The 25150-nt window shown below is 38.1% G+C and overlaps 1 protein-coding gene across 1 annotated transcript in view; it reads left to right on the top strand.

Annotated features, from left to right (window-relative positions):
* LGR4 (leucine rich repeat containing G protein-coupled receptor 4) overlaps positions 1-25150 on the top strand; it is a 108755-nt gene that overhangs the window by 72168 nt on the left and 11437 nt on the right. Inside the window, exons 3-12 of the mRNA XM_030828623.1 lie at positions 9621-9692; positions 11128-11199; positions 16813-17028; positions 17875-17946; positions 20016-20084; positions 21294-21365; positions 21549-21620; positions 21921-21989; positions 23494-23565; positions 25039-25104. Of these exons, the coding sequence (XP_030684483.1) occupies positions 9621-9692; positions 11128-11199; positions 16813-17028; positions 17875-17946; positions 20016-20084; positions 21294-21365; positions 21549-21620; positions 21921-21989; positions 23494-23565; positions 25039-25104 (852 nt within the window). The remainder of the gene's footprint in view (positions 1-9620; positions 9693-11127; positions 11200-16812; positions 17029-17874; positions 17947-20015; positions 20085-21293; positions 21366-21548; positions 21621-21920; positions 21990-23493; positions 23566-25038; positions 25105-25150) is intronic.

Here is a 25150-nt window from a genome sequence, read left to right as displayed (position 1 = left end):
GCTGGAACATATTATTTCCTCACATGGGTGGATATTGCATGTGTTTATTGCCAGAGGGTAAATGACTAGGTTGTCAGGATAACTTTGCTCAGGAAGTATAACTGTTGCCTGGGTTTTTACTGATTTACCTATAAAATAAAGTATTCCATGGGTTCCTATAAGAAGTGGGAGACGCAAAGTCCAATTCAGTGCAGATGGAACTTAAAGTTTCCGTGAATTGAATATAAAGCTCTTTAGTAGGTAGAAGAGTTCTAGATGGCCTATAAACCAAGTTTTAGCAGAAACGTACTGATTTTTTTTTTTTTTTTTTTTTTTTTTTTTTTTTTTTTTTTGAGACAGAGTCTTTCTCTGTCCCCCAGGCTGGAGTGCACTGGCGATCTCGGCTCACTGCAAGCTCCGCCTCCCGGGTTCACGCCATTCTCCTGCCTCAGCCTCCCGAGTAGCTGGGATTACAGGCGCCCGCCACCACACCCGACTAATTTTTGGTATTTTTAGTAGAGACGGGGTTTCACCGTGTTAGCCAGGATGGTCTCGATCTCCTGACCTCGTGATCCGCCTGCCTCGGCCTCCCAAAGTGCTGAGATTACAGGCTTGAGCCACCACGCCCTGCCAAAACGTACTTATTTTTTGTTAAGCATTACTGCTTTCATTGTTGTGCATTTAAATGGGAATATATAATATGAAATATATGTGAAATAACTTCTCCCTTCTTGGCAAAGGAAAGCTATCCTAAAACCTTGAGAATTTCCATAGTAAGGGTTTCTTAATTCATGTATATTCTTAAAACATATAAAATGTTTACATATACTTTCATAAGAGTTCTATGAAGATGCAAAAGTCTTCCCTAGTATGTGAAGAAATGGGTTAGTACATCATTAGTTGATATAGGACTATTCTGATGTGCTTTCTTAGATGAGGTTTATACTGATAGCAACAGTGTGGAAGCAGAACTATAAAGGATGCTATTAGTTGTTAGCCCTCTTTATTCACTAAGAAAGTAACCATATCCTCTGGTCCTCTTGAAGTCAATGGTAGAAAATAACACAAAACAGGCCAGGCGCGGTGGCTCACACCTGTAATCCCAGCACTTTGGGAGGCCAAGGTGGGTGGATCATTTGAGGTCAGGAGTTCAAGACCATCCTGGCCAACATGGTGAAACTCCGTCTCTACTAAAAATACAAAAATTAGCTAGGCATAGTGGCGGGTGCCTGTAATCCCAGCTACTCAAGATGCTGAGGCAAGAGAATTGCTTGAACCTGGGAGGTAGAGGTTGCAGTCAGCCGAGATTACACCACTGCACTCCAGCCTGGGCGACAGAGTGAGACTCCTTCTCAAAAAAAAAAAAAGGAAAAGAAAATAAAACACAACAACACTTTTTTGTTTCTAGGATTTACATTAGTTTATTTACATTGTTTTATTCCTGGGATTTACATTATTTAGGTGCTGTAGGTCTTTGGAGAAGGCACGTAGGAAACAGGCTCACATTCCTTATCTGTTAAAAAAGAAAAACAAAAAAAATAGGAGGAGTAGGGGGCGATAAGCTTGCTTGACCCATGACACAGGATGGTTTTGAGGGCCAGTAGGTTGAGTACCCCTTATTTGAAATACTTGGGACCAGAAGTGTTTTGTATTTCAGATGTTTTCAGATTTTAGAATATTTCCATTGCTTGAGCATCCTAAATCTGAATATCTGAAATTCAAAATACCCAATGAACATTTCCTTTGAGTGTCATGCATGTCAAGACTCAAAAAGCTTCAAATTTTGGAGCATTTCAGATTTCACATTTTCAGATTAGGGATACTCAACCTGTATAATAATAGGATAACGAAAATGAAAAGTACTACACAAATGATAGTTTTTTATTACATATATTGATACCAAATGCCCCTACATGGGAACCAGTATACCTCTTTCAGTTTTTATTTCTCACAGGAGCCAACATAGTTCTGAACACATAGTCAGCCCTTGACATATTCATAAATATATGGCTCAGGACTTTAAGAAGTATGTATTTTCCTTTTTAAAGCAGTTGCCAGCTGGGTGCGGTGGCTCATGCCTGTAATCCCAGCACTTTGGGAGGCCGAGGCAGGTGGATCACCCAAGGTCAGGAGTTTGAGAGCAGCCTGGCCACTGTGGTGAAACCTGTCTCTACTAAAAGTACAAAAATTAGCCGGGCATGGTGGTGGGCGCCTGTAATCTCAGCTACTCCTGAGGCTGAGGCGGGAGAATTGCTTGAACCCAGGAGGCTGAGGTTGCAGTGAGCAGAGATCGCGCCACTGCACTCCAGCCTGGGAGACAGTGCGAGACTCCACTCCATCTCAAAAAGAAAAAAAAAAGCAGTTGCCAAAATTTTGGAGCTTGCTGATTTCAAATTATATTTAATAAAAGAATGTCACTCACGTCCTGTTAAATGCCTTAGTTCAGTTTTGAACTAGAAATGCCTTCTCTGGAGGCAGTATCATGAGCTGGTGGTTGTGCCTAGTGTGCTTTACACATACGCGGCACTGCGGTGATCCACCCACTTGAGGGAATAGAATGGCATCCCAAGAGAAGCAGCCTGGCTATGTTTGGGTACCACCTGTGATACTTTCTATATGTGGCTTCAAAAGTAGGTATAGAAAGAAACAAGGAGGGCCAGGCCCGGTGACTCAGACTCACACCTGTAATCCCAGGACTTTGGCAGGCTGAGGGGGGTGGATCACCTGAGGTCAGGAGTTTGAGACCAGCCTGACCAACTTGGTGAAACCCCAGTCTCTACTGAAAATACAGAATTAGCCGAGTGTGGTGGTGCATGCCTGTAATCCCAGCTACTTGGGAGGCTGAGGCAGGAGGAGAATCACTTGAACCCGGGAGGCGGCAGTTGCAGTGAGCCAAGATCCTGCCATTGCACTCCAGCCTGGGCAACAAGAACGAAACTCCGTCTCAAAAAAAAAGAAAGAAAGAGAGAGAGAGAGAAAGAGGAAGAGGAGAAAACATTGCTGAGGGGTAGATAAATGTTGGTCAGAAGGGAATGGTGGTGCTCGAAGTACTTTTCAGGCAGGACTTGATGGGAGCACAATGCCAGGCCATCTGGTAACCACCTCTGCAAAGGGAAGGTAGGAACATGAGTGAATGGGAGGCTGTGGTCACTGTCTTCTGGCTTTATTATCTAGTCTCCAACCTCTCCATAAGGGGAAAGGGAAATTCCCATTAGTAAGAAAGCACTCTATTATTTGTGTGCACAGTTGCTGTAGTCTCCCTCTGCTTTTTCTGCCCAACGTCTCCTCACAACAGCTGCTGAAAGCCACTGAATCCTCATGTGCCCTCCCCGCTGCTCAGTCCGTATGTCTAATCAGTGTATATATGGTATTTCTTACTCCACTAATTCTTGGCTAGAATTCCAGCCAAAAGGCTACAATGAAATTTCTGTAATAGACCTCAAGAAACCTAAGTCCCAGCATTTCTCAGAGAAATAACACCAATTGGTAAATTCTCTATTTCACACTTGCCTCTCTTGTTTTTTAAGCTGCTTCCCAAGTGAAGAAACTCTAGTGTCGCTCAGTGCATTTCATGAAGGAGTTAACTTTGGCCCAGATTACCATCTGAAATGTGGCTTAGTCCTTCACACACACCCTTGACCAGTGCCCCATATTTAAGACAGCGCAGTTTCTGCTTTTTCCCCCCTGCTGGAAGGGAGAGCAGATAGGAAATTTCAGGTCATATATGCATTAAGAGTCAAGGACATTATTGAAAATTCTTGCTTTCCAAAAAGCTTTCCCTGGAAGGAGCCCCTAATGTCAATCCATGGTCTTTATGAATAATAAATGCACACAAAAGAGATTCATAGAGACATTACACACTGAGCCACTTGTATGCCGCTTCCTGGAATGGTTCCAAATCCAGTGGGAAAGCGGAAATCTAGACGATTACTTTTTGCCTGTCCTCTGCCCTTTCTCTTTCTCTCCATTCTCTGTCTTTGCTCTCTTTGCTTCTGGGACTGTTGTAGCAAACAGAATAAGTGGGAGTTGCCTTGAGGTAAACGGTGTCCCCTTTGAAATCCTGCTAGACTTGTTTTAATTCTGTGTGATCATGTGCACAACACAGCGTGTGTTGAGATACTACTGTGGACCAGTGGACTGATGTTCCCATGTTTAGAGTTCCTCCCCACCTTTCCTTAAGAAAATACACTTCCAGCGCCGGGCGCGGTGGCTCACGCCTGTAATCCCAGCACTTTGGGAGGCCGAGGCGGGCGGAGGTCAGGAGATCGAGACCATCCTGGCTAACACAGTGAAACCCCGTCTCTACTAAAAATACAAAAAATTAGCTGGGCGAGGTGGCGGGCGCCTGTGGTCCCAGCTACGTGGGAGGCTGAGGCAGGAGAATGGCGTGAACCCGGGAGGCAGAGCTTGCAGTGAGTCGAGATCGCGCCACTGCACTCCAGCCTGGGCGACAGAGAAAGACTCCATCTCAAAAAAACAAAACAAACAAACAAAAAAAAAGAAAATATACTTCCAGTATATGTCGAGAAAGAAAATGTTTGCCCTGGCATTTGACACTTTAGCCACGTAGTTCTTTCCTGTTAGGAGAGTGAAGGAGAGTGAGGGAGTAGAAATGAAATGAGAAAAGTTGCAGAAAAAGGAAGATAATCAGGAAGCTTTCTCACCCTTTCAGTAGTAATATTAGCTTTGCAAATCCAGTCTTACAATGGGGCTTAGCGGAGACATTACAGCAAATACCAAGTGTCTTGTCTTTGTAAGGGGTCATAAAAGGGAATATAGAATAAAGATGACCTAGTCCCTGCTCACGAGGGACATTTAAGATCATTGAAGAAGATCAGAGCAGTACAAAGGAACTAAAGGCAGACTAAGATGCACCCAATGGGATGGCTTTGTCTAAGGTACCTGTGGAATCAAAGGAAGGTGATATCATGAGTTCCTACCGGTGGTAGCGTACCCTACTTGGACAACTTGAACAGGCTTCAGTTTGTAGAGGGCAGAGTTGTGGGTATTTCAGGTGAAGGAGATGGTGTGAGCAAAGAGTCAGAGGTGGCAATGCATGGTGTGTTTGGACGTAATAATGGTGCTTAGTTGCAGCAGGGGAAAAGAGAGCCTTTGGGAAAATGCTTAGAATTGTGCTTTTTCAGATTAAGTGGTTTGAGACAGGAATCCTGTGGAAGTTCATGGCAGTAGTTCAGGAGGAAAAAAAAATCAGGTGATAACAGGAAAAGTCAAAGAGTGGATGGGTTGAAACCTTGCAGAGAGACACTCTCGTGGTCTTTGGAAACAGAACACGTAGGGGAAAGAACTGATGCCTGGGACTGCCCACCTTTACAAATAGAAAACCATACCACTTTCACTCTTATTTTTTCACCCTAATTATTTTTTTTCTTTAGTATTTCACAGCCACTGGAAAATAGTAAAAGAAAAAAAGAAAAATATAAATAACATGATTTAGTCAATGAAAAAGATTTTCTGAGGGCAGCCAATAGGTTCTGAATTAGTGAGAAGCTAAGAAAACTGTTGGCTATAGCCCAGAAGTGCAAACCCAGGCATGGAATGGGAAGTGGCTGGTCTTTGCTAATAGAGGGCCAAATTCCTGCTCAGGATCAGCCACCTCTTTTTCCTCGGGAGTTGCCTAAAAAAATAAAAATAATAATAATAAACAAACAACAGAGAATGGTATATATCCTTAACCAAGTCTCACTGAGTTTAGGGCATGCCCTACCTTTGGGCACTCAGGGAATCCCGTTCTCAGCCCCTCTTGCTGGTCATCTTTGGCTATGGGAAGGATGGCATTGTAAGTCTGTTGGGAACTTCTCCGTAATTGCAGTTCTGAGCTCCTAATGCATAGTCTCTGCTTACTAGCTTTGTTCTGCTAGGTGACAGCTATTGATACTCAGACAAGTCTGTTAACTTGCTCAAGTCCACTCTGCCCCACCTTTTCTGCGAATTATTTCCTAATCTTTTGGTGACTACCAGAGGCATCACAATACAGGTAGAAGTGGATAAGTATTTCAGCCAGCCAGGCAAGAGAACTTGAATGCTGGCTCCTTCATGTACCAGCAGTGTGACTTATGCCAAGTCACCTAACCACTCAGGGACTCAGAAAAGCAGGGCAGTTGTCTTGAGATGATTAAAATGAAAGAATGTACCAGCTATCACTATCACAGTGTCTGCAACTACTGTAGGCTTATAGTTTTTTTCTTCCAAAGAATTTGGGATTTTTTTCCTAACCTTGCTATTTATTTACTTTGCTCTTTTCTGAATCTGAGCTTTTAGACATGAAGCATCCCCAAGGTTTACTATAAGAAATACTAGCTCATAAAATAAGCAACATGTGAAGAGCTTCTGGAGGGTGCAATTACTGGAGCTGCAGAGCTTTTACCAAGCTCCTGTGCTTGTTACTCATTAACACAGCAGCTCGGTAAACTTAGGTAGATAAATTCCTGAAGGCTCCACAGGATATGTTTATTCTACTAACAAACTAAGTAATCAAAGTAGGGTGTCCTCTTGGACAGCATTATCACTGTCCACCACATACTAGTAGTGTTTATTTCTCCAGATCGTTGGCTTGTATTTCAGGATAAGCCTCATGGAGAGCTCATTTTGTCATTTATATTAAAGATAAATAGAGGAGAAAGAGAATGCTTTTTGAAGTTAGGTGACTTTAGTTTTCTCATGGTTTATGAAAGGGGCAGAGATTTGGGAAAAGGAAGCAAATATTTTGGCTAATGTGGTCAAACACCCTTTTCTGTTGACAAGTTAAGATAATCAGGTGTTCTGCATGTTGCCACTTTCCTTTGTTACTTTATAAAATCCTTTTTTTTTATGAGCCCAGCACAATAGGCTGAACTCAAGGAAAGCCCATAGATACAAGGACATTCAAGACTAATATTAGAGACAAAAGAATAATAAGAATCCTGTAACAGCCTTACTCTGTTTATAGTGTTTCTTTTTTGGAGGACTCTAGCTTTTTAACACTTGGAAGAGCAGTCACAGGGCTGAGGCCCTGGGGAAGGATGGCTACTGCCTCTTATGGCTTTTATGGTGCAATTTGATCTTTTAAAATGTGACCTTTTAAGTACTTTGCATTACAGCTGTGAGCATTATCAGTTGAATTTAATGAGTGAGACTGGGGTCCCTTTGAGATTGCTTGTACCAAGCTTGCACTAAGGTAGACTTTGGGATGCTATGGCGTCGGAATGGTGAGCATTTCCAAGGAGGAGCTTCTGAGAAAGCAGTTTCAGTTTAATGAATTGGCATGTTGGTGGGTGGTAACAGAAGTTTGAGATGCACACCCTGTTCTTGAAGGCATTTGTACTTGGCCTGCAAGACTAATATACAAGAAACAACCAGTAGACGGTAGCTTGTGACCAAGTTTATGAGCTCTGAGTGTTCATGCATAGGGCACATTTATAAGAACTGAAGCTTTCAAGAGAAGCAGCATTGCAGTTGGGTGTTTAAGGGGGTACAAATGAGGTTGCTAGATGAAACATTTAAAAGATGTAGTGCTTTGGGAGGCCAAGACAGGCGGATCATTTGAGGTCAGGAATTCGAAACCAGCCTGGCCAACATGGTGAAACCCCGTCTCTACTAAAAATACAAAAATTAGCTGGGCGTGGTGGTGGGCGTCTGTAATCCCAGCTACCCTGGAGGCTGAGGTAGGAGTATTGCTTGAATCCAGGAGGCAGGGATTGCAGTGAGCTGAGATTGCACCACTGCACTCCAGCCTGGGCGACAGAGTGAGACTCCGTCTCAAAAAATAAATAAATAAAATAAATAAGTAAGTAAAAAATGTAGTGATAAAGCTGGCTAGTCTAGAACCAAGAGGATTTGCTAAAGAGAAATATTTTAAAATGGAAGCAACTGAAGAGGCCTTAAAACCATCTTCTTCAGTCTCTTGTTTTACTTCTGGTGAGCCCTGGGAGGTGAAGGGCTACAAGGCTGACAGCACAAAGCAAGCTGTTGTGAGCCTGGGTTATGGGGAAACCTTGAAAGGCAATGCAGTGTAGAATTTAGGTACTTGGATGCCTTGTGAGAAAGTGCATGGTGGGAGGACTTTTTAGGAAGAATTTAGTTTAGGAGCATGATCTGTGCTAAACTTGGTGGTATTGCCTGAGAATCCAGCATTGTTATTCTTGCCATTGAAAATAATTCTTCATACTTACCCCTTTGGTTTCTGGGTCTTTTGGCTGTTTGTTTTTCTGTCCCCTTCCCGCCCCCCCATCTTCGGTGCAATCGCCTCTGTGTTAATGCTAGGTAAGGATTACACTTCCCAGGGCAATTTGCATTTTATTAGTAACTGGAACACCACTGCAAGAGAAAACAGTGCATCTAAAAGTAGGGCTTCAGGCCACAGTGACTTCACATTTTAAGGCTGGTAAAGTATCTTTCTTGTATCCCTAAAATCAGTATATACAAGTAGAACAGATTAGAAGCGGGGGAACCTAAAGATGTTGTGTGTCTGGCACTTAGTAGGTACTCATTTTTAAATGAATGAATGAATTGATTAATAAGGCTTAGGGATGCAGAGTTTTTAGGGAGGGAATAGGAAGAATAGTGGAAATACATACCTTTTAAAGGAGGGATTATAAATGTTAAATTTTATAAATTTTTTAAATTAAAAAATTTAATTGTAAATTTTAACAGAGGAATTTTAAAGGAGGACTTGGTGACTGTGTGGTCCTGAGACATGTGTAGAAGAGAGCATTAAAATATATATATACATAGTTACAGAATCTAGCTGTTTAGGAGAGTATCCCTGACAGAACCAGGACCCAGGAGAGTCCTGTGTTTGATCATATGAGCACACAATCACCATTTTTGAGTACACATTTGAAAACCTTCCTTCACTTCACCTGTCTACAAGTTAACTTACGTGAATCACTGCCTTGCATCCTGATTCTTCTCCCTAATATCCTCTGTTCATCTTTTTCTTCTATTTCTCTATGCCCAGGGAAATAGGAGGAAAAGTAGGGCTCAGTATGAATTGGGTGCCCAGATTTCTTACAAAAGGGTCCAAAGAATTCTTATCCTTTCCTTATTCTACTTTTATCCCCACTTGAATTTGTCATGTCAAAATTTCTTTAGGAAAACCTGTTTACTTCAGAAAAAAGTATATAGGCCATTGTTTGGAAAGTTATGCTTTCAATGACTCACACTTTTTGCCTCTCTTTTGCACTGGATATGCTGCCCTTGGTTATGCAGAGATAACAGGCTGACTTTCCTCCCAAAAGCATTCTTCCTTGACAGACTGGTTTGCTCTAATCTGTATAAACACTCTTGCCTGCTGACCAGTAGTCTTGTATTTATGAGGCCCTTAGAAAACACTGCAAGCTGCAGAGTGACCATGAATAGCAAACTTAATTTGGTTTAATGTGTTTTGGCTTGCTTGACCTCACCAGAATAAAAATGTGCCTGCTTAAATTATTGTATTGGGACTTAAAAAAAAAATTCTAGGACATTTATCTCATTGGAAGATTCGCAGGATCATTTTAGCAAGGGTTTAAGTCCACGTTTAATGTCAGATAGACTTGAGAAATGTTTAACATAGAGTTTTAATCACAGATTAGGTTTTTGTAAGTTCTGAATTTTAAGTCTGAATTGCTATTTTTTTCTTGCTACTTTTTTTTTTTTTCTAGACAATTGGCGGGCAACGACCTTTCTTTTATCCACCCAAAGGCCTTGTCTGGGTTGAAAGAACTCAAAGTTCTGTAAGTAATGCAATTTTAGAGTTTCACAGCTGGCTGTGTATTTTCTTTCTGCATAGTCAACATGCTTGGAACTAGGTTAAGCACAGTTTCTTTTAGTTCAGGATTAAAAGATTTAAGGAGTGGCCAGTGAGTAGTGTGGGAGGCTAGAGTTTGATGTAGGCAACCCTGCATCTAGAAAACAAAAGTTAAAACTCTAAATAATAGGTATTCTGACCTCCAGTATATTACAGTTGAATGTTAGGCTTTTTGGGTGCCTAATGCATTGAAGCAAACCCATACTTAAATTTTACTGGTAGGGTTTTGTTTCTACTTATTTTATAGCTATAAGAACTTTGAATTACCTGACTCTAAAAGGGAAAAAGGCTTACATGTGCTCCAAATGTTAAAATAATTTTAGAGCTCAAGGGAATTCAGATGCCTACAATTTGTGTAGCCAGCGAATGGTGAGGAAATAAATTCTTGGCAGTGGTCAGGAGCCTGGAGTATGGCAGATGAGGAAACAGGTGAACTGACTGCCCCCACTTCTGCCACTACCATGCTGGATGACCTTCAGTAGGTCATTAGACCTCTCTGGTTCAGTGAGCTAGGTGGGACCTTTATCTCTTCTATTCTGTGGTTATGACTCATGTCAGGCAGTCATTTTATTAGTGTGACAGGAATGGCTTCAGGCAAAAAAATCAAAAGGATTTCATTTTCAGTATGGATCTATGCATCTATTCGGCAGGCCCTAACTAGTAGATGATCAAAGCTCTATTTCTCTTCTGGCCCCACATGCATTCAGGACATTCCTGCTGTTCCTTAAGAGCTTGGGATCTGCCATCTGCTTGGAAAAATTGGCTTTACCTGATGTCCATGTTTCGGGGCTCTGCTTTATTCCAATTTGAAAAGGCATTAGGAATTCCAACGGATTTGCTTATTATACCTCCCAGTTAACTTGTTATAGCTCCTAATTAACATTAACTAATAGTACCCAGGGTGATGAACATTAACTAGAGTGCCTTAATTACCAGAAACAAAACCACCCTTGGAAACGTGGATTACCCAGCAAGTCTGTGTTAGGGCATGGCTTGGGATAGCAGTATAGATTTCCTTTCTGGCTTTACAACAAGTGCTTCTTTTTTTTTTTTTTTTCTTTTTTCTCTTTTTTTTTCTCTCTTTTTTTTTTATTATTATACTTTAGGTTTTAGGGCACATGTGCACAATGTGCAGGTTTGTTACATATGTATCCACGTGCCATGTTGTTTTGCTGCGCCCATAACAAGTGCTTCTTGAAGTTTTGCAATTCTCTCGTCTTAGATGCTTTTCACCTCCACCTCCCCCCTATTTTCCCATTGGAAATATTTTTTGAAAAAAAAAAAAAAAAAGAGCTCTGAATTTTTCTAAGAAAAAATGGTAACTATCACTTGTTACTCACTAACCAAAAATTTTCTTTCAGAACGCTCCAGAATAATCAGTTGAAAACAGTACCCAGTGAAGCCATTCGAGGGCTGAGTGCTTTGCAGTCTTTGTAAGTAACTTCTTGGTTTCTTGACTCACCAAGAGACTACTCTGGCTGTTAAAGGTGTAAAGAACTAGAATTGTAAGGAAAGAGGAGATTTATCCTTTCATCTGAGATAAAAACAGAGATAGCTAGTCGATGTTATCAAAATGTCCTTTGGTGAGGGAGAAGGAGGTGGTTCTGTTTACCTCCTCTCTCGTCTTAGAGGCTGAGAGAAAGCTACTGGGTATTCACTGCTGGGTGTACTTCCATGAACTTGTGCACTGCTGGTGATCAGCACCCCTTTGGAACCAGTTATGTGTGTACAGAAGTTTTAGTGTCTTGTGCCTTGACTGTCAAGAAACAGCCACAAAGAGGTTTCTGTTTCGTGTGGTAATGATAATCAGAACAAATCGACTGTAATTCCTCAATTTGGTCAAGGGAACTTCTCGGAAAAAATGAAAAAGTATTCTTCAAAACAAGGAACTTCATTAGCTTCTACTAGAATAATGAATACAAATTTGCATTGCCTCTCTTCATGTCCTAAATACCAAATACAATGGGGCTCTGGGGCATAGTTTCTCTAAGTGTGGTACTTTGACCACACTTTGCAACAGACTCACTAGGGGGAGATTGCTAAAATGCAGATCCCTAGGCTATATCCTAGAAGTAATGCTGGTTTTCTTTTTAAAGGTAGAATTCAGAAGTCTAATTTTAAATAACAAATAATCTCCCCAGAAGCACTCTGAATAAAAAATGTTAATAGTTATCACCCTTATGTGTGCTGGTATAAAATTGCGTTTTAGTGACATCACATATTTGTATACAATTTGTCTCTTAGGTTTTGTATTCTACTTTGAAATAACTGCAAATAGTAGGAAATGCACGCAAGTTAGAAAATACAGCGTGAAAATGATTGAGCTGCTTGTCCCATCAGTTTGCTAACATAAAGCTATTTTTAACTGCACCAAAGAGATATCCCTGGAAATTATAAATTATAGGTTACCATTTGATTTTAGATGAGATATTCTAGTAGTTAATGAGCAATGAATGTGAAAATAAAAATATATGCTGTAAAGTTAAACTTTAAACTGTATCTAACCCATAAACAAGGAATATCCATGGTGTTGGCCATTCAATTCTTAGTTGAAATGAAAGTTTAATTTAAGGTGGTTGTATTAAGTAGCTTCCTTCACTAAAATGGTAAGTTATGGAACATAAGGATTTGTTTTTCACCACAGCTAATTGGGTAGGTTCTAGGTAGACTCTTAAAAGGAATCAATGGGAATGAGTTCCCTTATAGAAATGTTATTCGGCTGACTTCACACACTCTCTCACCTCGGGTGGATGTACACAGGGCAAGTCATCTGACCTCTCTTGGACCTGAATTCATCAGGCCTTTTAAATAGTCATGTTTTCTTTTGCTTCTTAAGAATGTATTTTACTTCAAGACCTTCATATTGAATTGTCATTTTGTAAGATTTAATAATCAAAATACTCAATTATTTTGTCTAGTTTAAAGGGTAATAAAGAGAAGACTAAAATCTCATTTTCAACTGTAGAACAGAAAAATTTTTCTCTCTAATTTGTGGTCAATAAGTACATGAAAGTACGAGACATTTACTGGTAATGTAGATGATTTAAAATGATGTTTTTCACAGAAATCATAGGTTTCTCTTCATGTTTTAAAAAAGCATACTGTGCTTATCATTCATGGAACAAATTGCTTAGTTTAAATTATCTCCAAAATTGGCATGAGTGTATGGAGTGGAGGTAAAACAAACTTTTTTTTAAAGGCATTGGGATGTTTTCATATATATCAGAAACACAAGGAGCTGCTCTGGGTCAGGCCTGTTTTCTTTAAGAAGGAAGTGTTCATGCATTTGTTAGTAGAGTGGGTGCAGTGGTGAAGTTAGATAGAGTTCTCTCATGGTGTAAAACAGTCTTATCAGCACTTGAGTCATTTTGAAAATCTGTTCTTCAGATCTGAATTACATGAAAGATTTCATTGTGGTTTTGAATAGTGCTTAAAAGAAGCAAAGTTCATTAGGGATTGAGATTGACCAGAAGTGGTTTGATGCAAGTGTATGTTTGATATTGACTATAAAATCTGAAAGCCAATTGTTGATACTAATAAAAAGGTAGCATAATTGCATCCCATAAAGTTAAAATAACTAAAGCATTACCTCAGCAGGGTATTAAAATGGTATGTCATAATTATCTCCACTAGAAATTTTTTAACATCAGATTACATTTTTATTGACTATTAAAAGATCTCAAAGATTAAATTTCCTAGGTTTTTCTCAGTTTTAAAATATGTTTATAACACTTACATTATTGGTAAGTTGGAACAGAGAGAAAGGAGATCTTTTGATTATACAGGTGTTTATTGATAACAAAGACTTTCAACAGTTAAATATCTGCATTTAATATTATTTTGTTACTGTAGTTTGTTTAGACAAGAAATTTAAAAATACATGAGTCTCAGTCAATTGTAAAGTAGGCTTTTGAGGATAGAAAATAGAAGCATGTTTTCCAGACAAAAATAACGAAGAAATTGAGTGAATAAATATGTTATTCACCATTTAACAAGAAAACTGCGATTAATAAAGCAATAGTTTAATCTCTTACCACATGGAGTTTAAATAGAAAAATACCTTAATAAACCCTCATATCCTTTCTACTTTGTAAGATAGCTGATGCTTTTCAGCATCTACTTAAAGAATTATAGTATTTTCTTCATCTGTTAGGATGAATACTAATAGAATAGATCATTGTTACAAAGCCACACTGAGACAGTGCTCTGAAGCACTGGTCTCAGTATAAGTCCATACTCTTCACTTTTATGGGTGCCTCACCACACCCACATGTGAATTGAGAGATAAGGATTAACCATTTGAGTCACCACAAATCGTTTTTCTCATTCAACCTCTTATTTAAGAGTTTCATTTTTCCATAGTTCTTTTTAATCCCTACTTATGTGTGACTTCACAATTTTTGGAAATTTTTAGTACGGAGGAAATTGTGTCCGTGCTTTTATTGTTGTATTATGCTATTTTATTGTTGTACCTGTGCTATTTTGTATAGAGGATAGCTTTATTACTGTCTTAGCTCAAAACTCACCTAGTTTTCTAGCAGTAAGTTAAGGCTGTCTTTTTTCCTTGATGACACAGAATTCACAAGAGTTTAACGGTTGTATACAGTACTGAATTTATATTAAAAAGGCACTGACAACTTTCCTTGTTATACTATTGTCTGTATCAGTGGAGGCATTGTAGGTATTTGGAGGTGCATTACATCCTATTTTATTGAATATGAATATACATCATCAACATGATAAACAATTTAAACTTTTCAGCTGCAGTAACACTAAAGAACTTCAATTTGTAACGAAAATACAACCCAAACCCCTTACCTGGCCTATAGGGACTTATGGAATGTGGACCCTGTTTGCATTCCCAGCCACATGTGTGTCCCTGGTCCCTCTACTCCCCTCTTCCTGTGTTTTAATCACTCTTAACCTTCTGGGAGTTGCTGGATCATACTAAGTTGGTTTCTGCTACTGGGTCTCTGCCTTGGCTCTTTCCTTTGCCTAAAACACTCCTTGCCCAGCTCCTACTTTGACTCATTCTTGCTTTTTCTTTAGGTCTCACTTTAAATGTCACCTTAGAAATATTTTTCTTGACCAAATGCATTTTGAGTAACTACCCTCCTCCTCAGAGTCCATCAGTCTTTAACCGCAGTGCCCTGTTTATCTACTCCAGAGGTACTTTTTAAAGTACTTCGTTATCATTTTGTAACTTGTTTATTATGTTGTATGTCACCTCCGCCACTGGAATGTCAGTCTCTTGAGGACAGGCCTCATGCCTGTTGTGTTAACTATTTTATCCTTTGTACCTAACAAGATGCTCAGTTTAACTGTGTTGAGTGAATTGCAGGTAATTAAGTTATCTACAAGTATAATTTAGCTACATTAATATTTATTTATATAATATGCTTAATTGTATGATTATGTATTTAAATCTTTTTCTTCCTAAGAATGGAAAAGTTCCACAAGGAGTGTGTGTGTGTGTGCGCGTGTGTGTGTGCACACATGTTTGAACACACTCCTATCTGCTCATTAAAGCGAATCTCCTAAACAGCTCTGTAGGCAGTACTTTGCCGCTCTGTAGCCAGTACTTGGCCAGTCTGTTATGTAAAAGTTGCCTGTCACAGGGCAAGTTCGAAAAGCCCCAAAAATAAACAAGTCTAAAAATGTGTGTTTCTAGGTAGATTCTTAAGGCAGCTGCTCAGTGTCCTAAGCTCTCCCTTTTTAAGTGTTCTTTCAGTTATCTTGACTCTATTAGAAAGAAAGCTTCCATCAGATATTCACCAGGACCAATGGTCTTTAACCCCTGCTAATCTGTCATTAGGAAGGGAAAATGCATCTGGGGCTGGGACCAGTTAATTGGGACCAGGGGCCCAGGACTTGACTGTGGTGGAAAGGGACAATTATGGCAGGAACTGAAGTTGGAACAGCACAAGGAAACAGGAGGCACAAAAACCACTCTAAAACTCAGAATTTCCTGAACCCAAAAGTTGTCAAACTATTTCTTTAAAAAGATGCAGTCATTTTGAATTTTTAACCAGTTTTTTTTCTGTTCTGTAATTTTCACAAAGAAGTCCAAGGCTGTGAGGCATGAATATAAGTAATGAAGATACATCGGCAAGGGATTTGTGAGGAAAGCTGTGATTTGCCTGGCACATAGTGTCCCTCATCATATTAATACCAGATTGTCTTTGTGTTGAAAAGCAATTATTCCAACAATTACATCTTGTTGTGCCAACAATAATACGTAGGACTTAGTTTCCTGATTTTCAGATGGGGACTTAATTTTAAATATGAGTAATCCTATTAGTAAGGTGTTCTTAATTCCAAAAGTTTTGGAAAAATTGAAGAAGCTTTAAAGCCACAGTAACATTGATTCGAGGAGCTGCTTGATTTTTCCAGCAGATAATTTGACCTTAATAACTGTTAATTTTGGCACACTGATTTTTCAAAAGCACTTAACTGCTAAGAGAAGAGGAAAAAGTTGCTTTGCCTGTACATGACACTTACATTTTTAACTTGCCTAGAGGTAATAAGGATGATTGAAAATCTATTTAGATTCTTTATTGCTATACAAAAATTTTAAGTATTTTCTAATCTTTCTCCTTGGTACAGAATCAGAGTAGCAACTAAATTTAATGTCTAATGTTAGTTATAATGTAACATTGGAAGTAGCTTATTTGGTCAGCTTAGTTTCTTTTTTTTTTTGTATGTCTGATAATTATGCTCTAAAACATAATTTCAATATGAACTTTGCAAGTGTTTTTAAAAAATATATCTTTCTGCTATAAAGTTACTTCTTAGCCAAAAGCCAAAGATAGTTGAAGAATATAGATTTGGATACATGCCATTCTTATGAAGGAAGAGAAAGAACTGAGTTTCATACACTATACAGATCATGAAAAAGTTATTAGATGTTATGAGGACTTCTAGTAAAATTAAAGATGATCATTTTTATAAGTCCTTTTTGTTTTGAAAGCTTTGAGTTGTGAGACTTGAACTGAGTAATTTCACTAGAATTTGTTACTGAACATGGTTGTTTCTGTTTCTGTTAGGCGTCTAGATGCCAACCATATTACCTCGGTCCCTGAGGACAGTTTTGAAGGACTTGTTCAGTTACGGCATCTGTGGCTGGATGACAACAGCTTGACGGAGGTGCCTGTGCACCCCCTCAGCAATCTGCCTACCCTACAGGCGCTGACCCTGGCTCTCAACAAGATCTCGAGCATCCCTGACTTTGCATTTACCAACCTTTCAAGCCTGGTAGTTCTGTAAGTATCTATCCCTTTTAATTCCATATATTTGTGTTAATTGGGGTACAAAAACAGATTTCTTCTGACAGATTATTATCAAAGCACCTCGCTGAATATGCTCCTGAATAGTTAGTGCTTTGGGAGCTGCTTTTGTACAATATTAAACAGAATAGGATAATTTTAAAAATTACTAGCTGATGATAATTGTTGAATCTCCCTAAGATAAATGACCAGTTATAATCATGAGAAGAAATTGGGTCATTTAGCACACATTTATACGGCTTTTACTTGTGTCCCAGCAGCATATTCAATGTTAAAAGAAGGGAAATCATTTCGAGGTGTCCATACAAGTTAGTCCCAGGGATATTTCGTGTTTTCCACTTGTTCAGAGAGTATGTGATGCAGCGTGTTTTTAATCTTCCAAGACATAACAAAATAGTGCTTCTTTTAAAATCTGCTGGAGATCTCACTGGTGTAAACTACACACTTCCTCCACACCGTTACCCTCATGTCCTCAGTAAGAGAGCTCATCAAATTTTTCTTCATATATTTAAGAGCTAATCAAAACTTTATTTTGATATGAATAAATATTAATCTTCCATGTATGTACCATATTTCCACTAGAGATACTTTTCTCTTTCCATGAGGTAGTCTATGTTTAGTGAGTCTGTGCAGTGTACATAGCAAGAGATAACTACCCAATGTCACTTGTTTTCTGTGGTCAACAGAAAACTGTTTAGCTGTTTAGTTGTTGATATGTTGAGCTACATCATTCCTTTACACACCAACTCAGACATATAAAACAATGATAATAGTTGCCAATGGGAGATGGAAAAGTCATTTTATACTTTTTTTCCCCCATAGGCATCTTCATAACAATAAAATTAAAAACCTGAGTCAACACTGTTTTGATGGACTAGATAACCTGGAGACCTTGTAAGTATATTCATATTTTGGGCAACTACATTGTGATATTGAAAGTATAATTTTGTACTTCATTGCAGGAAAAAAAAAAATATTGGCCTTGAGTTCAGCTCCTTATTAATTCACTTTGATACCGGACTAAATTCTTGCTATCAAATAACCTAATTGTGAATACTGATCTAAGTCCATGGCTAAAAATGGCAAAGTGTGAATTGCATATTTTCCCCCAAAGAATACACATTCAAAACAGCTCAATCTACAAAGATTTATACCTTTCCAGAAATGTTGGTTTTGTTAAATGTATGACAGTTTTGGAAGTTAGAAACTTCTAAAATGAATTCTGGGTAGTTTTATTTTTTCCATGATCTCAGTTGCCTTCTAATTGTGAACACTGGGTTTGAATACTATATCTGCTTTTACATGTAACAAATGAAGATTTTATATTCTGCTATGATACTTTTGTTGTTGTTTCCACGAGCGAAAGTGTTTGAGACCTCTGGCTGTTTCAACTGTACATTGCACCACTATATAAGTAAAAGGCATTGTGTAGCTGTATATAATTGAGAATAGGATCTTTATTTTTGTTCTTTTAGCCTATATTAGTTGCCTTTATTGCCTTTATTCAAAGATAATGTAATTTTTGCTGCTGTGATGAGTAAATGATTCAGAGAAGGTCCCAGTTACATGGGTGAGTAAAACCTGATTGGAATGCTCAGGGTTTGTAGTATTTTATTTGACTGAATTTTCTGGTTAACTGTCAATTAATGAGAAGACTTAAAATCTTTTAGGACTACATTAATTCACTTTTCTATCTAAATTAGAGGATAGGAAACATTAATGGATATATGAAAGTTGAAAATCTCGTAGAAGATAGTTCCAAACTCAGATCTCCTTTGCTAAGTGTGTGAGTTCTAGTGTTATAAATAAAAGATTGAATAGATTTCCTAATCCTAAGCTGTGTACACTATTTCAATTATGTTAAAATTAAACCTCTTCCCAGTTAAATTCTTATTTGCCATTTTTTCTTCTATGTTACAAAAAGGAAAAGGAAAACTATAGGTCTCAGAGGAGCTGAGCTTTTAATTTTATTTTACTTTCATTCTGAAATCAATCATGCTAATCATATGCCAGTGTGCTCTTTATGTTAAAAGAAATTAAACTTTAAACACTCTCAGAACTAAGACTTTTCAGTACAGATCACTATGGCTTGTCTTTCTCCTAACTAATATAAAATTACCAATAATTCATAACCTGTATGAGGACAACAGTTGTGTGAATCTACCCTGGTCCTTCTGATTATTATTATTTTTTTTTTTATTTTTTTGAGACGGAGTCTTGCTGTGTCACCAGGCTGGAGTGCAGTGGCATGATCTTGGCTCACTGCAACCTCTGTCTCCCAGGTTCAAGAGATTCTCCTGTCTCAGCTTCCTGAGTAGCTGGCACTACAGGCATGCGCCACCACGCCCTGCTAATTGTGGTATTTTTAGTAGAGATGGGGTTTCACCACGTTGGCCAGGATGGTCTCGATCTCTTGACCTCAAGATCTGCCCACCTCAGCCTCCCAAAGTGCTGGGATTACAGGCATGAACCACTGTGCCCGGCCTCCTTGTGATTATTTTTATCTCAGGTCATCACGCTGATGGTGGAACTGAGGTCAGCTGCTCTTATACCAGAATTTCAGGAAGCCACTGTGAACTCCAAATGGAAACCTCAGTTTCACACTGTCATTTACAAATGGATATTCAATGAATTATATTCTAGAATGAATTTTCAAAGAAATGCCATTCAGATGATTTATGTATTTAATGCATCAGTAATACATGATTTTGAGAATTCTTTGAACTGTAAGTTTGTTGACCTAAAAACATCATGGAAGAAGAATGATTTCTCTCTATTCAGTATTGTAAGAAAAGGTGTAAATTCAGTTAAACTCCTACATGGTTTTGAATGACGATATGGTTGATAAAGAAAGATTACCATACAGAGGATATGATTTTAAAAAAGTATGTCTGTAACAAAATGCCTTATGAATTATGACCACTATTTAATATTTTGATATATTTTCACCCATTTTTTTCTAGAGACTTGAATTATAATAACTTGGGGGAATTTCCTCAGGCTATTAAAGCCCTTCCTAGCCTAAAAGAGCTGTGAGTATTGCTTCATTCTCTTTATGTCTTCATATCCCTGAAACTCACCATTTAATGTTCCATCAATGAGATTTTAGAACATCTTGTTCCATTACGTATAACCATAATACATGCACACAAACACACAAATAATCATAAAGTTGGATTGTGTTCGATGACAGAGACAATTTTGAGTATAGATTGCTGTATAGGGTTAGATGCTGATAAAACAAGAAGGCCTGATATACAGTGTCTGCCTTTAAGGAGCTTGTAGTCTTAGTCTTACTGGGGAAACTGATCATGTTAAGACAGACAGCTGTTTCTAGGTAGAAATAAATGCTGAATGTATAGGATAAATAAATCATTCCGGAAGAATACCTAATTGAAGTTTGGAGTTACTGCAGAAAGCATCACCAAAATGACTGGACTTGAAAGAATAAAAATATTTAAACACAGGAATGAGGGAGCATTTTTGTTTTTATTTCTTTTTGTTTGTTTGTATGTTTTGAGACAGGGTCTCACTCTGTCACCCAGGCTGGAGTGTCACGGTGCAGTGGCATGATCACAGCTCACTGCAGCCTTGACCTCCCAGGCTCAGGTGATCCCCCCAACTTAGCTTCCTGAGTAGCTGGGACTGTAGGCATGCACCACCACGCCCAGCTAATTTTTAAATTTTTTCTAGAGATAGGGTTTCATCATGTTGCCCATGCTGGTCTCAAACTCCTGGGCTCAAGTGATCCCCTCAGAATGCTGGGATTACAGGCATGAACCACTGTGCCCTGCCTGAGGGAACATTTTGGACGTCGGGTTTGTCATGGGTAGAGTTAGTGACTGTATATGGCACAACAGGGACTGTGTGTCATGAGCTAGTTGATGGTTAACATTCTAAGATGCATTGCCAAGAGGGTAAATACAGGCTACAGTGAGAGAGATTTTGAGGTTAGAACACCTGTTTCTCATGGTCTAAAGCTTTTTTTTATGATGAAGCAACAGATAAATGCATATGAGGGATCTGATAGATACCAAGCTAAGCAGTGGGTTAAAAAAGAATTAGGTATGATACCGTAAAAGATAAAATAAAATTAAAATTTGAGATTTCCTATGCTTTTGAAAATTTTCATGTAGTCTTTATCAGTTGTATTTTATATAATGCTGAACAGCAGTAGATACTTGGGTTTTATTTTGCAAGAGGATAATGCATTTCAAAATACTTTTCTCCTATCTTTCTAGAGGATTTCATAGTAATTCTATTTCTGTTATCCCTGATGGAGCATTTGATGGTAATCCACTGTTAAGAACTATGTAAGTATTTTTGAAAGTTTCTTTTAATGTATAATTATGTGAAGCTGTGTCCGTACAATGCCAAACACCCTGATAAAGAATGGAAAGTCAGGCTTTTAGATATATGTACATTGTGAACATAGATTTAATATTAGAGTGCTTGTGAACATATGAAAATTTTACTTTTTTTGGATATTTTCACAGACATTTGTATGATAATCCTCTGTCTTTTGTGGGGAACTCAGCATTTCACAATTTATCTGATCTTCATTCCCTGTAAGTATGTGAATTTAAAAACAAACCTGGATATTTATACAGTTGTTTTAGTGGAAAACAAGAATTTATTACTGGAACTCCAGAAAACAAAATCTTTAAATTTTTTTTCTCCCTTGGGCAGAATTTATAATTGTTCTTATTTTTGTGAATACTTGGCCAAATTATCACACTTTCAAGTACATTCAAGAGATGAAACTAGTTTTATTTTTAGTTATAGTTGCACTGTAATTTTAAACTGTTTAAAACATAAAATATGAAAAAAAATTTAAAAATTACTTTGTCTTTCTCCATTTCTTCAAGAGTCATTCGTGGTGCAAGCATGGTGCAGCAGTTCCCCAATCTTACAGGAACTGCCCACCTGGAAAGTCTGTAAGTAAGGCCCTTTGAAGAGGGGTTGTATAAAGATAACACTGCTGGACTGCCAGCAGGGTGCCAGGGTCTTTTAGTGACAGTGATGGGTTTATGTTGATTCCTCCAGTTTCCCTTTGTATATATCATGCATGGAGAAGAATATATTGGGTTTGGGGTCAGTGAGCTTAGGCAGAGTAGAGCCGATTATGTGGATAAGATCTGAAAAGTTCACAGAAAATACAAGGCATTAACAAAGTGCCAAATTAGAAGCAGTGCTTTCAGAATTTAGAAGTGGGAGCAATCGATGTAGACTACTTCACGGAGGAGGTAGAAGGTTTGAATACTGTCAGGTTTCCCAGAGCTGAGTCTTTTATTTAAGACAGGATTAGTAAAACTGGAAATACCAAAAGTATTCTCAGAGATAGCATATAGATGAGCAAATATAGCTAGAATTGCATGTTTATAATAGGATGGGGGTGGTATGGAGAAACTGGAGAATTGTTTGGTATTAGACTTTGAAATGACAAGCCTTGAACGTTGCACATTTGGTTGTGGCAGTTTCCCAGTGAGTGGTCTGTGCATGAGTTTACAGGTGCACTGAAGATCTTGATGACCTCAGCCCTCCAGACAGTCACATGGGGCCTGAGGCAGCTAGGGCCTCTAGCCACAGGAGTCTTAACTGCAGCGTGCCATTTAAATGTTACAATGGTCACACGTGACAGTATATTTTTTAAAAAAGAACTTGGGAAGCACTGAGGTAAGGAGTTTAAACTTGACTCTTAAGGCAGTTGGAGGTGTTGAGAATATTTGAGGAGGTAATGTGAGGAGGGTAAGGAGAAAGAGACTAGAGATGGGGAGAACAGTGAGGCGGCTGTGGGAATAGTCCACCTGACCAGATGAACACATTGAATTATGAGAGCTCCAGGTCTTTAATCCATCACTGGATTTGCACTAGGACAAATAGCATGGTCTGTCTGAGATTTCTCCATCCCTCTCTGCCTCACTTCACTTTTTCTGAAAGAATTAGATGCTAGAAGCACAACAGAGGAAGAAATAACAGGAACTGGTGATAGACTACAGAAGGGAGGGGAATAAGAGAACATTTTCGAATGCTGAGCCAGTCTGACTGAAAGAAAAGACAGAAACAAGATTTGGGGGCGGAATGCAAGTTGGTTTCAAAGGTCTTGGGTGTAAGAAGGTGACAACTTGCAATTAACTGTGATCAGACTGTGTGACTGTAGATTAGTGTTTTCCTCCTGGTCCATGTGGGAAATCAAGCCCAGTATCAACATCTAATGTCACAAGTGTTTTTGAGTTACTGTGAAGATGATATCAGAATTGGGGTTCAGTTCACCTTCCTGCATGTCTAACTTTATGGAATAATTAGGCCATGGGATGTATAGAATCTAGTCCGTATGTAAATATGTGAGCACTTTTTTTTAATTATTTTTCTATATGGGAACAAATTTTGCTTACTATCTTGAGTTGAATTATTTCTTACATGAATAATGTTTTTCCACAGGACTTTGACAGGTACAAAGATAAGCAGCATACCTAATAATTTGTGTCAAGAACAAAAGATGCTTAGGACTTTGTAAGTTGGATTCTTCTTCCCTTCCTCTCATACCTTTTGTTTATATATTCACACATGTTCAATTTTATTTTAAGGATCTACTTTCATAAGGTGGTTTTGAGGTATAATTACTTCTTAGTTGTTGTAAAGGAGCAGATATTTGAGTCATCTCCAGGGTGGGTAATGCGCATTTGAATTAGGTTTTAGGGTTTTGAATATATCATATACTTGTGACTTTATTTTGAACAAAGTAAAACCAAGATAGGTTCTTTCTTCATTTCTTCTCATCCTGCTCTTTGTCTTTATTCTAGTTTCTCCAGGGGTAGCTCTCCTCATAGTCTCCTCCTTTCATCTGCAACCTAAGCAGAGCCTAACTCTTTATTCAGTCTGGAATGAACTAAAGCATGTCCCTTTCTAAAAACTTTAGGCTGACCTAGAAACTAAAAGTAAATAAAGGATGTAAAAATGTCTCCAGAATAAACAATTAACTTATTAAGTTGTTAATAAGTATTCAGTGGTGGGAGATAGTAACAAAATAAATGACTGGTTGATTAAGCCAGTAAAGTCACGCATCCACTTAACAATAGGAATACATTCTAAGAAATGTGTCATGGGGCAATTTTGTCATTGTGCGAAAATCACAGAGTATGCTTACACAAACCTCGGTGGTTTCTTCTACGCACCTGTGCTATATGATATAATCTGTTACTCCTAGCCTACAAACCTGTACAGCATAATACTGTACTGAATACTACAGGCAATTGTAACATAATAGTAAATATTTGTATATCTAAACATAGAAAAGTTGGAGCAGAAATATGGCATTATACTCTTATGGGACCATAACATTGTATATGGTGTCTGTCATTGACCAAAACTGTTATTTGGGTCATGACTATAATTTAGTGATGCAGTGGTGTATCAAACTTAAACATAATGATCACTGTTGAGGAAAAACTGCAGTGGGACTGAAAGTTAAGTAGTTCTGGTGTTTGATGTAATATAACTGTTTTTTAAAATGTTGATAGGCATACCATTTCTCTTAGAGCTTTTCAATAAAAGAATATATAAGTTATTTATGGGATAACCAATATTGAAAAAATACAAATTTTTAAACTGTATAAATATAAATTTAAAAAAATGTAGCTTTACCACTTAAATTTTATGTATTTTGTATATTTTTCTATATTTACATATTTAATTTTACATATTTATGTTATGTGCTTATATATATACTTTATAGAAATATATTTTTACATATTTTATAGTGTCTGTGCTCAACAATATATTCTTGAACTTTATCAATCTTAGGCTTATTGTATCACTGAGGTATTTGAGAAGCTGACAAGTCTTAGGAAAAAAATAATTGTTTTTCTTATTCAGGCATATCTCTTTTACTTATCTTATCTCTGCTTTCAATGCTTCTGAGTACCACTCTTTTAATATAATATTCTGATAACATAGCATTAATTTGTTAATTTCCATTGTTTCAAGGGACTTGTCTTACAACAATATAAGAGACCTTCCAAGTTTTAATGGTTGCCATGCTCTGGAAGAAATGTGAGTTGGTCTTTGACTTACTCCTTTTGCTGTGGTATATTGTTAA

The sequence above is a fragment of the Nomascus leucogenys genome, chromosome 15 (genome assembly GCF_006542625.1).
Source record: "Nomascus leucogenys isolate Asia chromosome 15, Asia_NLE_v1, whole genome shotgun sequence".
Classification (NCBI taxonomy): Eukaryota; Metazoa; Chordata; class Mammalia; order Primates; family Hylobatidae; genus Nomascus; species Nomascus leucogenys.
Note: the sequence above shows the minus strand (reverse complement) of the source record. Positions and strands in the feature narration are given on the sequence as shown.